The sequence below is a fragment of the Oryzias latipes genome, chromosome 17 (genome assembly GCF_053564925.1).
Source record: "Oryzias latipes strain Hd-rR chromosome 17, Olatipes_Hd-rR_3.1".
Lineage (NCBI taxonomy): Eukaryota > Metazoa > Chordata > Actinopteri > Beloniformes > Adrianichthyidae > Oryzias > Oryzias latipes.
This window is the reverse complement of record NC_136253.1, coordinates 5738091-5755698: the sequence shown is the minus strand read 5'-3', so window position 1 is coordinate 5755698 and position 17608 is coordinate 5738091. Positions and strand designations below refer to the sequence as shown.

Genomic DNA, 17608 nt, shown 5'->3' with positions numbered 1-17608 from the left:
CCAGTACCCCTTACCAGGGATGGGGTAGGGGACAGATGGTCCAAGGTCCCACCTTCCTTGCGAAATGCGTGTGTGTGTGTTTGTGAGGGTGTGTGTGTGTGTGCATGTGTGTGTGTTCATGTTGGATTGTATATTTTGAGGGGTGAAGGGAGTGTGTACTAAGGGGGTTCAGTTAACATTGGCGGGTAGGGTGCTAAGAGGATATCTGCTGCTTGCTGGCAGTGATGTCCAAGCACCCCCCCTACCAAGGGCCCTACATATCTAAGGTGCAAATAAAACCAACAGAGGGGGGCCCATTCCATACGGCAACCATGGGAGGGGGACCACTGCCAAGGAGCTTCCCCCCCAAGGTGCATCGCAGGCTAAACCCCCCACCCCCTCACCCTATTATGAGATTATATGAGGAAGGGGCTAAGTTGGGGACAGCTGGTAGACTGTCCCTCGGTGGTCAAACAGCCGTCCCCCAGCCCCCCCCAGCATAGGGCCCAGGTCCCCCCCCCAGCCCAGGGGTCCCACCCCCCAATGCGCCGACACCCCTGGCCCAGCACCACCCACCCCACACAGAGAGAGAGGAGCCAGAAAGCGTTTTGAAAAAACAAAAAATATGTTTTGGATGTAATCTATAAAATATAAAGTCTAAATATTGTATTTTCAATAATGGCATCTTTTTACTGTGGTGTATCACAAAAATGGCTGAAGTGAATGAAAGTACAAGAAATGAAAAAGAGTGAACGCAAATTGCAAATTGATAGTAATTATTATAAATGTTAAAAGAATATCAAATTTGCACATTTTAATGGTGGACCTGGGGGGTATTCCAGGGGTGTATTCCAGGAAGCATGTTTAAACTACCCTTAACTCTGGCGGAAATCCGCCTGAACTTGCTTACTCTGGGTATGTCGGTTCCAAAAGACCGGATATGTGTTAGTATCGCAAGCCATTTTAACATTAAAAAGCTAAGTTTAACTATCCGGAATTAACATTGTAGATATCACCAACGTTTTTCTAACTAGTCGTAATTACATTTTGGATAGTTGGAATTGTAATTCAAGATATCTGTAACATAATTGTTACTAGTCGAAACGACTGTTAGACACATCTATAATTCAGTTTTGCCTAGTCAAAACTGAATTATAGATATCTGCAATGACATCATTGAAAACGACATTCAACTCCTCACACATCTTAAATGGCTTGCGATATATATCTCAATTTTCAGATATCTCTAATCAAATTTAATTTCAAGATATCTGTAACTTGATTATAGATATCTACAATTAAATTATGACTAACTCAAATACAGATATCTGCAACACACATCCAGTCTAGCTTTTAAATGTTAAAATGGCCTTCCATAGCTTTGTGTGCTTTCTTTTTATTTTTTAGTTCGTGTTTTATTAGAACTAATGATAACTATTACACCGTGTCAGTCATTAAAGTGAAAATACTAACAAAATAACTGTTGCATGAATAAAAATCTCTTCATACTGGAGATGGAAACTGTTTTCTTTCAATCATATGGTAGATGTTGCTTGTTGCAGATTAGCGACAAACCTAAAATTATATCTATTTGATGTACTCTGGTCAAATGTACCATCATAACTTTATTTAGCATTTACTAGGATATGAAAACATCTTTTTTTTATAATTGGAAAATAAATTCAGGTTTCATAGAGTTAAGAAATCATCAATACAAGCTTCTTTAATCATTACAAACAGCACTTCAACTAAAAGAACTGCTGTTTTGATATTAATGTTTGAAATGCGTGTTTTTGATCCTTTCATTTGTAGTGGCCTTCCCCTCTGCTCTTCTTCCAAACTTCTGCCCCCCTCCTGCCATGCCATATAATGTCATCTAGCTCTGCCAGTGGCCTTGTAGTAGAGTGTCCACCCTGAGACTGTGAAGGGCGTGAGCTCAAGTCCAGGCCAAGTAACACCAAAGACTCTTTGAATGGGACCCAGTGCCTTTTGCTTTTAGAGTAAAAGTAGGTGCACATTTACTATCTTTTTGATGGACTAATAAGGTAAGAAAGCATAATTTCAAAATAGAAATCCTTTCTGTGTAGATCTATTTAACAGTAAAGATGAAACAGATGTGACCCCCCCCCCCCCCCCCCCCCCCCCCCCCAAAAAAAAATCTGACTTTGCGGAAAAAAACTGGTTTCGGTTCGGCTGAGGTTCGGGATCTTTTCGTTCCTGGTTGAAACACATTTCAAGCAGAGATATGCGGTCTGGGGAGAGGCAGGTCTCAGGCAGTGCTTCACCTGTTGTCTTCCTCACCTGCAGTCAGGAAAGCCTACTTATAATAAAATAAATGTGTTTATTAACCTTTTCCATAAATGCTGTTTATAGGTTTGATTCCAATCACTTTAATCCTCAAAATCACTTTTTTTGTGTATTTCTTGTTTAATTTTAGCATGAGGCTGTGAGCTCTGCAGCACGAGAGATTACGCAATCATGAGTGAGTTTGGGTTGATTGGTCCTTCAGTTTATTATACTTCATTATGTTTCAAAGGACATTTTCTTTTCTTTTATCTCACCTAAATAAAAGAAGAGTGAAATAAAAAAAACAATTTCCACAATTGTTCATGAAAGGCTAATAAGCTAAACTAGAAGTTCTATAGTGTTTCTTTTTTTATTGATCTTAATATTTGACCAAAACATCAGTGGTTGTTAGTAAAGTTCAATAGGAATCCATTCTTCTTTGTTTTTCTCTGACTGACTGCAAACATGGTCGATGTAATATCATTAAAATATGTAAAACCTGGACTTTCAATCAAATCACGAAGTAATAAATAATGGATGATTAATTACTGCTTAACCTTTTTTGTTAGATCTGGTGGTACATGACTCTTTTTAAAGGGATTTCCTTTTTTAATTTCTTATCAAAACATTTGGATTCTTGACACTGACGTTTTCCTGAAAGTGGACCAGTAAGGAAGTTAAATGGCCCCTACGTTATCGTTGGCCTGGGGCCCCCAAACTGCCAACTACGTCCTCCAATGATCCCCTGGATATCCTAACTAGGGTATTGCTTGCTGGTCTAGTGTTGTGCATTTCTGCTTAATCATGTAACACAACAAGACAATTAGTTAAAGAGATCTTGAATTAAGATTTTAAAATAACTCAATGTGCCAAAATTTGCTCGTTAAAGCAGCTGACAATTTGAAAACTTTGAGAGAAAAGTACTTATCACAGAACTCCACAAACATGGTCTGCCTTCAAGCTTTATTTTTTACATGACTTTTGCACAGGTTGTATAATGGCGAAGTGTTCAGCGCTCTCAGCTTGCAGCAAAAAGGCCCTGGTTCAAATCCCAGCTGGGTTTTTTCTGTGCATGAGTGGGCACTCTAACTACCTCTCGTAGTCCAAAAACATGCTTCTAAGGTAGTGAGATGATTCTAAAGTGTCCCTAGCTGTGACACTTGTGTAGCTGTCCCTACACATTTCCCATACCAAATTTCTCCTGTTAGATTATTGTCAAAAATGAGTCACAGGTTCACAGGCATTTATATCGAGTCACTAAATATCGATTTGGCAAAGGTTGCATCATGCATCTGACCACAACTAGAGATCGAGAGTCAGAAAAAAAAAGACGCCTCCGTAATGGAGAACAATCAGGCACTGAGGAACAGTCCTTATCCTTTTGGTTTTAATTTCTTTAGCATTACTTTTAAAAATGTTGTGTAAATGTAGACAACTGATATCATAAAATAGACATAAAATGTTCTTTTCCAGTTTTGTTTAATAAGTGAGACTCAATACACATACTCATTTTGCTGTATCAATGTTTCAGGACTCTATGTATATGCCTGTGACCCTGTGACATATCTTTGACAGTCCAAAGTCGGGTTCAAAACAAAGACAAATCTTATTCAAAACAGAAAAGTTTAACGTAAAACTAATGTTGCATTCAAATTTGTGCACAACTTTGTCTTGATGCATATCGTTCTTTTTGACAGTTTCATTCAGGCATCCATTTACTTTATGTAAACAAAGTTACAAACATGAAGCCAAAGACTGAGCTATAAAGTAATCGTGGATAATCTTTATACACTGTAAAGAAATAACACAAATACAGAATATATCCATGGTAACTTAAACTCATGTCTCTTATTAATGCCAAACCAGAGAAACTATCTGGTACAGTATTGCCAACTACCATCATCAAGGTCACACCAGTAGTAAGAATACCCATATTTAGCACAGTTGCGCTTAGAACTGCAAAATTTTCCTTTGTCTGTTTTCCCTAGAGGCAGTGGAGGACTGCAGTATTGCCAGCTGCTCTCGGTGTTGCACCAGTAATAGTCATACGAGCCATGATGGCCACAAGTGTGGTCGCTCTTACACCTCTCTCCGTTTACTGCTATATCTGAGTATGTTGGTGAACATCTTACAGTCATGGTCCCAGTGGAACAGTAGTAGTCTCTAGCTATTTCATTGAACAGGCAGGAGGTGGCACAACTATCTAAAACCTCAGGTGCAATTCTGCAGACGAGTTCCTCAGACGTTTGCCTTTTGCGCCGCAGCTCATCCCTCACACGTCCAGCAAAGGGTGTAGAAAGCACGCAGGCAAGTCCAAAAGTTAGTTTCATTGCCTCCATCCCCCGTAGCCATGTTTGTACGTTGTTGTAAATGAAATCTACTTTGAGATCAGTTATCCTTCCTCTTTTTGCAGGGTATGTTACAGTCTCATCATCAGAGAGACTCATAGCGGCATGCAAAGTGTTCATTACATCTGGAGTCATGGTGAGGCGGTTGCCCATTGGCAGCTGAATTCTCCTACCGAGTTTTTTTATCACTGTCTCAGATTTCCGCTTTTGGTTTGAAAAGGTGCAGTCATCTTCAAAAATCTTCAAGTTGTTGCTGACGTAAAGGGTAGACAAATGGTTTGTCAGATCAGTTATTTTCTTGACATGAATGCTGCCATGTGGTTTATTTAACCCTATGTAGCCAAAAGAGAATGACTCCTCCTCATTCGTTGGATGGATGTAACACACTGCTGTCCAAATATGTGTTGGTACTGTTACTCTGTTGAAGTCTCGGTCATCATCATCATCAAAAATTCCCTGCTTTGGTATTTTCTCAAGTACATTGGAAGATGGTACAGCCCCTGTCACCAGGTAAGCAGTTCCTGTTCGATCTTGTTGCCTCAAAATTGCTATCACTTCAGCCTCCCAGTCTTTCCAATGGACTCGGTTGAAGCAGGCATCCATGGGAACAGCGTTAGTGAGGGTGAAGGTGGCCCCACGCCCGTCATTACACTGAAAGCTGTTGGGGTTCAAGTGACCTCTGTCATAGCCAGTGTGTTTGTAGTCTTCATCAATGGATTGTTTGACTTTGATGTTGCCTGAATCCCTTGCAGTATATGACTTCATGTAAGGCATGGTTGCATAGTTAGGGTCTTCATCTTGTGAGAGCTGAGGGAAAGAGACATCAAAAATCAGGTTATCCTCTGTTGTTATTAGACTTAAATAAGTATTATTTGACAAAATGCTTCACTTATTTTCACAAACGTTTTGACAAGGTGCTTTGTTTATATCCCATAACATAAGGGTCATTTAAAAGCTTTATTTTTTATCTCACAGCATCAGTGTTGTTGCTCAAAGACCCACTTTCAAAAAGTATCTGCAGGAAACAAACTCTGTTTTCATTGAATACTGTTATGGTCGGTAAAGTAAAGAAAATAAATTAATTGTGGTCTTTTTCTGAGAAAACATTTGCCTTTTGATCAGTCAAAAAACTTTTTTTAAACTAATCCCTGGATTCATAGAAGTTCTCGCTTTTTCTATTTTAAAACAGAACAAAGAATGGAGCAAATATTTTTAAAAAAAGATATGTCACACGAAATGAAAAGACAAATTGTTGAATGGCTGCTTCTTCAGATGTCTGTAAATAACTTCAGATCCTTGTAATGTGTGTAGTTGTGTGGAGATAAGAAATCTGCAGTTTACATGCAAAAAGGAAGAGTTTTTACTGAATTGAAATTGAAATGATTAAATGCACCATTAGAGAAACCATTATTGGTTCTGTATTGATAATTGTTCAGTGAAATCTTGTAGGTGACATGTGCATTGTGACACTTTATCACCCTAATCTTCAGTGTCTAGATAAAGACAAATTTATAAACAATGTAGAAACATAAACATGTGCTTGATCCATAAAAATTGGAAATTGTAAAACAATTAAAACTAGATTTGTTTTAGAATGTTAAAGTTAAATGGTGTTTTCTATGTTTACTTTTTTTGGTGTACATTTAACATTTATTATTACAACTGTATTGAATTATATTATTTGAATAATCAAAATGAAAGACACATTTCACCTCAGATCTTCCCAAATACAAAGGTTGTGTTAAAAAGAAAAAAAAAATCAGAAGGTTTGAAGAATAAAATTCTTAGCAACAGCAATCATACCAAAAAAATGTATAAAATAGAGAATATGTTGTATTTGATCTGAAATCTGTTCTCATTTTCATACATTTTCTTATTGATGCGAGATGTCACAAATCAATGCATTAAAAATCATAATAAACTAAACTAAACTTTGATAGATAACATATTTGCATCAGTAAAACATAGTCCATCTTTGCTCAATTTTACATATACTATTGTAAAGAGGAGGATTTACCTGGGGCTCAATGTACCAGTTTCCACTTTTACGTCCTTCCTGGTTGTTGCAGGCAAAGCTAAATGTGTAGGCGCTGTACAGGGGGATCCTATGGACTGTGGAGTACAGCGATGCAAAGTAATACCCACTATAAAATGTCTTTTGACATATTTGTTTTGCATTTTGATCAAAGCCTAGAGGATGTTTCCCCTTGTAAAAGTACTCAGAACAATAGATGAAAGTATTAACAACCTCTGCCCCCGTGGGCAGTATGCCACAGAGTGTAACCGTCAGGACAGCCCAAAGATTCATGCCTGCAGTCTAAATGCACTCAGGGAGACAGTTGTTTTATATAGTCAACTGTCACGTGGCAAGTTTGGGCTGATCTTATTTTAGTAAACAATCACTCTTGTCAATGATTCCATTTTCCACGTAAATCGTGTTCTCTGTCCTGGGCTGCCCCCTGGACTCTTAACCTTGTGGGAGAGAAGAGGATGTTGGCAAAACTGTAGATAATATTTTTTGTACCCTCAGTGCAAAAAGGAAGGCCAGACTGCATTCAGAATGTAGAAATGCAAGGTCAAAAAGATTTCTTTACTTGCACAACACTTTCTTTAAACAGTGTTTCTTTGTTCAATAGTGACTGCTTTCTAGCTGCTCTTCTCATGTGCAATGATAAGTACAAGTCTCTCTTGTTCAAATGTATTCTGCATAAACTTCCTCTTTTCCTTTCAGGGGTCACAAGAGCACCTCAACTTGCCCCATCTAACCCTATCTTCTCTAACAGCAGCTACCTTCATGTCTTCCTTCATTGCATCCAAAAACCTCCTCTTTGGTCTTCCTCTAGACCTCTTGCCAGGCAGCTCTAGACTCAGCATCCTTCTACCAATAGATTCACTGTCTCTCCTCTGGAAATCTCCAAACCATCCCAGTCTGGCCTCTCAGACTTTATCTCCGAAACCTCTAACATGTGCTGTCCCTCTGATGTCCTCAGTCCTGATCCATCCTGGTCCTTCCAAGGAGAACCTCAGCATCTTCCTCTCTGCAGCCTCCAGCTCTGCGTCCCGTCTTTTCCTCAGTACCACTGTCTCTGGGCCCAATAACATGGCTGTTCTCACCACAGTTTTCTACACCTTTCCTTTTATTTGAGCTGAAAAATTGTATCAAACATCACACCTGACACTTTTCTCCAACCATTCCAACCTGCTTCTTCACTTTTTCCCACACTCTCCATTACTCTGGACTGTTGACCTAAGATACTTCACACACATTTACCCCGTCTTGCTGCGGCGAACCTTCAGTGAGGTGGCAGCATGGGGGGCAGGGGGGTGGCTGGAGGGGGGCAGTCTGAAATGGGCGATCATCAGACGATTTTGGGGACCTTGGAGACCCTCCTACTGGTCAATTATCACACTACTGCCCTCCTGCCACCCCCTGTCACTGGATTGCCCCTGCATGACCTCCACAGGCGGCCACTGTCAAAAAATTGTCTAGTCACCGTAAGATTTTAACTTTCTAAAATCTCTGCAGCTGCCATGCGGCGTGTAAAAATGCGACTGCCACCTCCCGATTACAAATGTTGCCGTGCTGCCACCCGCTGTATTTGCTGAAAAACTTGCCTTTAGGCTGCTGCGCTGTGGTATTTTGAGATACGAGACCATAGTCTTATGCATATTTAATCCTTGAAGGGTTTCCTATACAGAAAAATATTTTGCATTGAAAATCAGACAACATTGACTGTTGAAAAAACATTTCTTAACTTATTGAAAGAAAACCACCATGAATTTGCTTTGGTAAAAGCAACTTGTAAATGAAATACAGTTGCAGTGTTTAATGTTCTGATCATTACATGAAATGTATTTTACAATATTACTAATGTGAGAGGTGTATTCATATTTAGACAACGTTTTATCTAAGTTGTATTGTCTCTGTTTCCATCTCTGAATATATCGGGAATTGCATCGTATCGTCAGAGTCTTGACAAGACACAGATTTACCTGGGGCTCATTGTACCAGTGTACAATACACCCCTAGTTTTCAGTCTCATTGCTACTTGACTGTACATATCATTTACAAAGCATGTATAGCGTTAAGAGATCAGCTTTATTTATTTTAAAGAGCTCTACAAAAGCATCAGTAAACACATCTTCATGTCTGGGTTTTTTTCATTCAGCCTTTTTGTCTGTGGCTTCACCATCTAATCCAAGAGCTGTGTCTAAATGATGGTCGCCTTCAGCGGTACTTCCGTCTTTCTGTGACTTGATGACTTTCTGACCCGGATTAGTCCAAGGAAGGAAACAATAAAAGTAAAAATAATAATGTCTCTATGGAAATAAGAAAAATATCATAAAGTTCAAGAGGAGAAAGATCAGATTTATCTCCACATTTGTTTGGACGGCGCCTCTTCTTTTGTGTTGCTGTCGGTAGCAAATACACTATAATAATAATAATAATAATAACCTTTATTTGTATAGCACCTTTCAAGATATAGAATTTATCTCCATAAATGCTCCATGAATAAAAGATTCTACTAGGTTTGTGGCGATATGATACAGTCCAATTATTTTACTGGAATGGATACATTTCGTTTGCATCACATAGCATAAAAAGGCAAAACAGTAAAGACTTAACAGGAAGAGAAACTGACTAAGGTTAACAGAAGGAGATTGTTTACTTTCTGGTTGATTTTATACCTTTTTACCAAAAAAATCCTCTTAATATTCGTGGTTTTCAATCAACACTATTGTTACTCTATTGATTTTTCAATACGTTTCTATCTGTTACATTCCTAACCTTTACTGCTGTTACTCGGAGTGCTCGATCATTATTTTTAAGGTATCTTTATCCTTTACATCTCTACTATATACTGACTTTGCACGAAGCCACAAAAAAATAAATAGATATCCATCATTTCTTACATTCAATAAAATAAAGCTATTTTTATAAATAAATATTACTATCCATAAAAAACACCTATCCATAGAAAACAGCTATCCAGCATTGTTTTGTTTTTTTATACTGGTTGTTAATATTAATGTGGTGATCTCAGTGACAACATGTAACCTACATCAGTGTTTGCAGATGAATTTGAAGCCAAGCAGAACTTCTGTCTCAACAGATCAGCGAACAAGCAATAGATGCTTTTTGGAATGAAAAAAAGTCCATGGCTGAAGTTCTCGACCCTTTTGGTAGTTCAAGGACTGTCTTGTTGACATACTGTTAGAGTCTGCACATGTTATCTACAGTAATATGACCTTAGTGTGAGTACAACATGCATTCAGCACTGATGTCATTCCACTTTTGCAGTCCCACATTTCATTTTTAAATGATTTAATAGCGGAATAAATTATTCCATTTTTAAAATTTGATGAAATGCAGTCAATGTAGACAGCTTGTATTCATAAAAAACAAAAATTATTATTAAACAATAGGAAAACTATCACCTATTCAAGCTGTGTTATGATCGTACTTTCTTAACCTTTCAGCTCTTCCCTTCAGTGCTCCCCAAAGAAAATCACCTCCCTCCAACCTTATTCTTTGCTTTCTGTTCATTCACCCGCATGACTGCCTTAACAACATCCATCAATCTTCTCCTTGATCTTCCAGGTTGGAGCTTCTTTCCTGGTAGCTCCAACCTCAGCATGATTTTACCAACCTAACTGACCATTTTATCAACGTCTCATTTTGCTTCCTTCCTTGCATTTATTTAGTCATTTGGGTCACTTGGTACTAGGCCACAGAAAAATTCTGAAAGTGGCTGACTGCTAAATTACAGCTAAATTAACCAAAAACAAACATCTTCAGAAAGTTAATTTGTGCAGAAAAGCTCCAGTGAGGAAACAGAAAAAGTGTCTTCCCCCTTTTAAGAAAGAGAAAGCTTCTTTTAACAAACTTTTAACTGGCTGAGGAAGTATCTGCTATGAAATTGCAGCAGAAGGCAGTTTTGTACCTAGCTGTGGAGTTTTTCTGGGTCCAGAAACAAGAGCAGGAGCGAAACATTGCATTTTTAGAAAGCAGGGTATTGGAGCCGGAGCAATACAGATGTGATTGTCACCGGCCTAAGCATCTAACCGCGGTCCTACAGGCGTGCTGTGACCATCAACAGCCTAGGAGAACCAGATGACAATGACATCAGCTCTATTGAGCAACAAGTGGGAGAAATTAGTTCAGCTGGACAGTAATGGCATTGAGGATTGTCACATTCTGCCCAGGAAAAGTAGGAAGGAAAAACAAGCCATTTTCATGAGTTTTTTTTAACCGGAAACATACGATTGCACTGTTAAACAAGCTGAAAAGAACAAATGTCTTCATCAATGAGCATCTGATAAAGCAAAATTATCTTGTCAAACAAGCACGATACCTGGAGAGCTGGGGGGAGGGGTACTGGGAGAACTTTAACATCTTCATCAAGCTGAAGAGGAGTCTTGTTACCAGGATGAGGAGAATCAAGGATCTCGATAAGTATTTGTATGAAATCATTTTCTGGATTACAAGGTAACACGCTGCACCTGAACAGAACTTTTTCATGTCTGGCAACATTAAACTGTTCATTTCCATGTATCCTTTAAAAACAAAACTACAATAGTTTATAGATTCAGAGCTCACTGTTTAGTTGATTTCAAGTATTTCTTTGTATAGTTTGACATAAATTGGGATTCCAAATCATGAAATCCACAAAAATCTAAATTTCAAAAAATGTGAATACTTTGGAGAAATCTGCCCAAATTCTGCTGGACATGAATGTTTTAATCTGAGTTTCATCCACTCAAAGATGGTTACATCTATTAAACTCAAAGCACCTGCACAGGTTCCCCTAGATGTCCTTAAACTGGTTCAATTGGGTTCAAAATGGAGAAGACTACAGACTTAACAACCAGCCTGAAGACCATCACTGATCACCTCCACAGTCTGGATGAGCCACTAAAGGTCCTATAGCTAAGGCGGCTGGCTGTTCACAGAGCTCTGTGTTCAAGCAGATCAACAGAAAGTCTAATGAAAGAGCAAAATGTGGCAGGAGAAGATGCAGCAGCAACAGTGGCAACTGTGGGCTTCAGCTGATCATCAAAAGGACAAGATTGAAGAACCTGCAGGACTCTTGAAAGAGTAGAATGAGGTCGAAGAACAGCTTAAAAAAACCACCTCATTCAGACACATTCAGGAGACGGACTACAACTGTCAGTTTCCTCTGGTCAAGAAACTTCTAAGCCTGGAAAAAAAGGAGGAAACGTCTCAACTGGACCAAGACTAGAAGGACTGGACTGTTGGCCAGTGATCTACGGTCTTGTTTTCTGATGAAAGGAAAGTACGTGGATCATTTGAGAATCAAGGTCCAAGGGTTTGGAGGAAGATCCAGTCTGAAATCTCCATAATCAGTCAGGGTTTGGGCTTCTTCCAGCTTCTTCTGGTCCCTGCCTGTAAACTAAATGTATTTTGGAGTTTAGCCATCATGTTCCTGTAAACCACACATTTGGATTTAATTCAAGGTTGTGTCCCAGATAACTATTGCTTCACTACAAAGTAGCCTAGAGCCTCAAAGCTCAAAGTCTTCTGTGGCCTTTTGCAGATGACTTGCTGCAGAACCATCACATAGATCATTATAAAATACATCTCACTTTATTTGTTTAAAAAAAAAAAAAACTTAGTGATAATTTTCTCTATTTCCTCGAGACAATAATAAAATGATCCTCTAATTCTAATCTTCTTTTTCCCCTCTCGGACTAACGCAGAACAACAACTCAAAGACCCAGAAACACCACAGAGAAAGCAACAGTCATTCAGCTGCAGCTTTTGCAGCAGGAATGAAGTTCCCCGTACCGGAAGAGCCTCTGGATGATCTCTTGAACCCAGACATTTGAACCGATGCTTTAATAGACCTTTTCTAATTAAATAAACCAGATCTTTTAACATCATCTGTGTCTTCCATGCATAGTAAATTAGATAAACACAGACACTACGCCATGCAGCGATCAGGCTAAAACCATGATGGTAGCTCCTCCCACATGTGGCCAGGGCATCAAGCTTATGAACATGACTGTCATGACTTGGTAGGCTAGACAGACCCAGACGCTGGAACCAGGAAGGAAGACAACAGTTGAGTGAAGTGGTAAGTAAGGAGTTTTATTTTCTCAGATGTGTTTTGTTTTGAGGCGTAGCAGGAAGTCGGCGAGGTTGGAGGTTCGGCATTGGCTCGTAACGTGGCTGGAGGTTCGGCGAAGCTTCGTGGCGAGGTAAGACGCTTCTGTGATGTAATACTGCTTGGATTGTCTGGAACCTCTGGCATCCACTCGTGGTTTTGGTGATCCTGAAGACAAGGCAAAGGTTGATTAGGCAAGAGCAAAAACATGGAACTTGAAGACTAAGAAGACCAGACTAAGCACCATCTGGGGCAATGAACTGGTGATGAATACTGGTCCTGGAGCTCCTTATGAAGGTCTGAAAGCAAGATGAGATGAGTGGAAGCAGCTGGGATGAATCAGAGGCCAAGCAGAGAGGGGTTGGGGAAGGAGAACTGACAAAGGCACCATGTAAGTGTCGAGCAGCAAATTTGCCAAACCTAAAAAAGGAAAGGGTTTTGACACGAGTTTGGCGTAGGAATCATGTAGCATCAGAGTGCTGGAAATTATAATAACACCACAAATGCGCTGCGAGAGCACCAGACAACTAAAAAGTAAACACAACACAAGTAAACACATAATCAAATTGATTATAAACCAGTTGTGAGAATTCTGCATTCTGTTGAGTATGTTACGGTGGCCCTGAAGTGCAAATTACATCAAAACACCGCTCAAAAAATTTCAGACACTAAAACGTAAAAACCAAAGATCAGAAAAACCTTCCAGTAAACAAAATGAAATGTTAGAAAAATGAAACACAATGAGAAACCGGTATAGGAATGGTTGGACACTGGATGATATCCAGTATATCGTCTGAAATGATGCACAAACGGCATCATCCAATCTGCAAACATCCCATAATACTTTCCTTTTCGGTTTTTTAAATTGTGTTTTGTTTTTTAACATTTAATTTTATTTTCTGTAAATGACTTTTGTTTTCCGAAATATGTTTCCTTTTTATAGAAACCGGAGATCGAGCTTTTTTTCTTTAAGTTTCTTTTTAGGTTTTTTACCAAATGAGATGGTAAAGTTCCTGACTTTGTATTTCAAGAATTCTCACTTTTTGATTGAGGAATCTAGATCAGAGTTAGATTTCCTGGATTTTTTGTTTTAGGATTGAATAAATAAGACTGTGATCAGTCAGAGGTGCAACAGATATATCAGAGTGTATTTCAGTACTTGATATTTCACTTGCAACAAGTCAATTGTCAAGTCTCGATTTTTAAGTAGAGCTGAACCATGAATACTGACTTGTATCTGGGTTGAGATGATGCCACACATATACCAGGTTTTGTTTATTACAGACGTTAGTAACCCTTGTGCTATCCTAGGCACTTTAACATTGGGAGTTGGGTCATCTAGACCCACTAGACAGTGCTCTGAACCTTTTTCCTTCAAGGATTTGTGATCTTCACTGGTGTCCATGGATTACATGAAATCTTTTATTATTTTAAACAATGTTAAGGTTACCCCCAATTATTACATTGTAAGTTGAAAATGTTACTTCTGGAAGGATTAACCAATGATCTTGTTGGTCTTTGTAATGGGACATTAACTGACCATAAAGGCTTTTTAGCCAAATAGTAACCCCTGCTGACCTTAAGGTGCCATGATGAAAATGAGCTTCATCTCCTCGATGTTTTGACCAGAAGTTACAATTTTCAATTTTTGAGCAAGTTCCCTGTCAGTAAAGACGCATTGGTGTTCTTCCTTTTACAAAAATAAAAAATAAAAAATAAACTTTTCCTCTTAAGTTTCTTATATTTAAAGAAATCAGAGAAAGTGCACTTTTCATCTGAGACATAAAACACTAATAAACACGTAAATAAAAAGTAAACAAACCTGTAGAACCAAATCCCCTGCAAATCCCTGAGTCCACCAAGATCAAGACAACTCACAAAATATTTTTAGGCTATAATTTAGGAATAACTTTCTGGCCATTGATAAAATCCTTTTTTCTTCATTCTGGCCTTACGAGATTGTTCCACACAGTAAGTTTAGTTTCTCTGTCTTCCTCGTTGAGATCCTCTGCAAAGCGAATGGTGAGCTCACTGCAGATGTCTATTTTTGTGGAGCATCATAGTTTATCCCTGAAGTCTCTTCTCGTAAACTGAATGCTGATTTGTCTGGGGCGATTGATGCTGCTCTGTCCAAGGTGATGCACTGTATCCAAGATCAGGTCAAACGTTTTCTTTCTGATGATGTCTGAAACTTTTTTTCTATTCCACTTTTAAGCTGTTGAGACACAGATTCCACCTTCTTTTGATTTGTTCCAAGTCAGCAGCTTCAGCATCAACTTCAACAACTTTCCTGTTTAGCTCAGTATTCACATTTTTGAGCTTCTTTAGCTCTATTTGCGTCCCTTCACACTTCTCCTTACGTTCTTTAATTTCAGCACAGTTTAACTCAACAGCTTTGGCACTGTTTGAAACGGAGAGCACATTTTGTTTCATTTCATCACTGAGTTTTCCATCATTTCTTTTAGATTTTCAGCTGCTGCCAAAATCAAGTCACTTTTCTTTGGAGCAGTGGCTGTATCTTCTTCCCTCTCTGTTTTTTCTGTTTTCCTTGGTTCCTTTGCATCTGTCTCCATAACTTCTTGACAAACGTAGTGATGAGTTAGCGTTGTCTTTTTAGCTTTGTCGTTAGCTTCAGTCATTTTGCCATCATATGAATTTGCTTACCAGACTTCCTGCAGTTTGGCGACGCTGTTGTTTCTTAAGTTATTGGACCGTATTCAACTTTCAAAGTAAGTTTTTGGTCATATCTGAGTCATTGGTTCCTAAGTCAGTTATTTTTAATGGTTTGCTAATTAGAACCTGTCACTGCTCATCTCTCTTGCCAATTCCTCTGGGCATTAATGTAAATTTGTTTAAAATGTTTTTTAACACCCTAAAGGCCCGTACACACCGGGACGAATATTCGCCAGGCGTTATTCGCCAGCGTTTTTCGCCACGTTTTTTGTGTTCACACCAAGGCGATTTTCGCTGACGATGAGCCGAGCGAACATGCAATTTCATTCCCTGACATTAGATGGCGCTTAATGTAAACAGAAATACTCCTGTATAGAAGGTGGCGCTGCGCAACTTTACGCTTCTTAAAGTCGCTTTTCCCTCAGAAGAAGAGAGCAAGTATTTACACGCTTGTCAGAATCAAACAAAGAAGACATGAATATTTCAAGCACCAGTAGCTCCAACTGGTACTTGGTAAGGGGATATTTAAGAATGTCCGTCATTATTTCTTCGCGGCAGTGTTGACGCTACTTGGCGTCTATCTTCTTCACTGGTATGTGTGCTCAGCAAGGCAGTTTTGTGTTTGAGCGCCCCCAAGTGGTGTTTTACTGTAACTTCAGAAGCTCCAGACACGTGTGCAAAAGCGCCATTCTCATTGGTCGAATAGATTTCGACGCGACGTGTCGAAAAAAAAAACGAACCCGAGGCGTTTTTTTTTGACGCTTTGACGCGTGGCGTTTTTTCGCGTCGGTGTGCACACTCTCATTGGTGCCCTTTGTTTAGTCACGAAGCGTTAAACGTTGGCGAAAATCGCCGGCGAAATTCGTCCCGGTGTGAACGGGCCTTAACTCCCCCTTTACAGTTAAACATCTGTGTCTACAATAATGAATAACCTTCATCAATCTTCTTCCTCTTTTGGCTTTTCCCATCAGGGGTCGCCACAGCGAACGAGTCGCATGTCAAACTTGGCAATGTTTTATGCCGGCTGCCCTTCCTGATGCAACCTTCTCAAAGCAACCAGGCTTGGGACCGGCACAGAGGTAGAGAAGGGAACAGGGAGCAGCCCGGATTTGAACCCTAGTTTCACAGACGGAAGGCACTGCAAACCAGCACGAGCTAAACCGGCTCCCTGAACAACCTTTATCAATATAGAGTAAAAAAAAAGTTTTAATTAAGGTGTTTTGTCTCCAGAATCTGTAAAAAAAAACAAAAAAAATCCCCTCATCACAGCTTAACCCTTCCAGTTTACAAACTTGCAAAAACAGATCCATTCATCCATTCATTTTCAGAACCCCCTGAATTCCTTCTGAGGTACAAAGAGATGACTGAGAAATCTAAATTTATCTTAGAAAGAGGAGAAATGACGAGTGAGTAGAAGAGTCAGCACAGAGCAGAACTGGCCCAATAGGGGTCAGAACAGGTGAACATCGATGTCTACTGAAGAAAATTTGCTCCACCTTAGTCACAGTGAAGGGATCTATGTCAGCTACTGTCCAGGACAAAGGGAGGACCACATGGGTCCAGTCTTTTCCAGGTCACGTTGACTATTTTGACAGGAAGCCTGGAGCGTGAGCGCTGCCAGGGGCTACGGACAGACCCAACCAGACAGAAAGGGAAAGCGCTCTGGTGTAAACGTATACCTGACTTTTTGTCCCCAGGACTATGTTACCCCTCCTGGTAGCTGTGTCCTTTGCTAACAAGCGTGTCTTCTCTCTTTTCCTGTACTTCCTGGCATGGTGTGAGCTTCACAGTGTGTTTACACCCCCTTCCAACCATGGAGAAGAGATCTCTCTTTAACCCTTGTGCTATCCTTAGCACTTTAACATTGGGAGTTGGGTCATCTAGACCAGTGTTTTTCAACCTTTTCTGAGCCACGGCACACTTTAACCTTAAAAAAAATCCCGCGGCACACCAGCATCCAAAAATTAAAAAAAAAGGACAAACTCATAGTCTGTATTGATCTACAGCCCCTGCACAATCTCACATGCATTTTTGAGATAATTGTTACAGAAAAAGCTGGAAACTGCAGCTGTTTTTTTCTAAAAGATTCAATAAAAGTTAAGTTAGAAGATTTAAAAACAGTTTGATGTGTGTTCGTTAGTTTCAAGACGTTTAACAACAGATCTCCTTTTGCGCTGTCACTCTCACAACCCA

General features: G+C 39.4%; 1 protein-coding gene across 1 annotated transcript; it reads right to left on the bottom strand.

Moving 5' to 3' along the window:
- Positions 1-3209: 3209 nt before the first annotated feature.
- On the bottom strand, positions 3210-6952 carry si:ch211-165i18.2 (endonuclease domain-containing 1 protein). The gene is made up of 2 exons (XM_004078600.5): positions 6631-6952; positions 3210-5420 (listed from the first exon to the last, which is right to left on the bottom strand). Exons 1-2 carry the CDS (start codon positions 6919-6921, stop codon positions 4137-4139), a joined length of 1575 nt encoding a protein of 524 aa, XP_004078648.1. The 5' UTR covers positions 6922-6952; the 3' UTR covers positions 3210-4136.
- Between the last annotated feature and the right edge of the window lie 10656 nt (positions 6953-17608).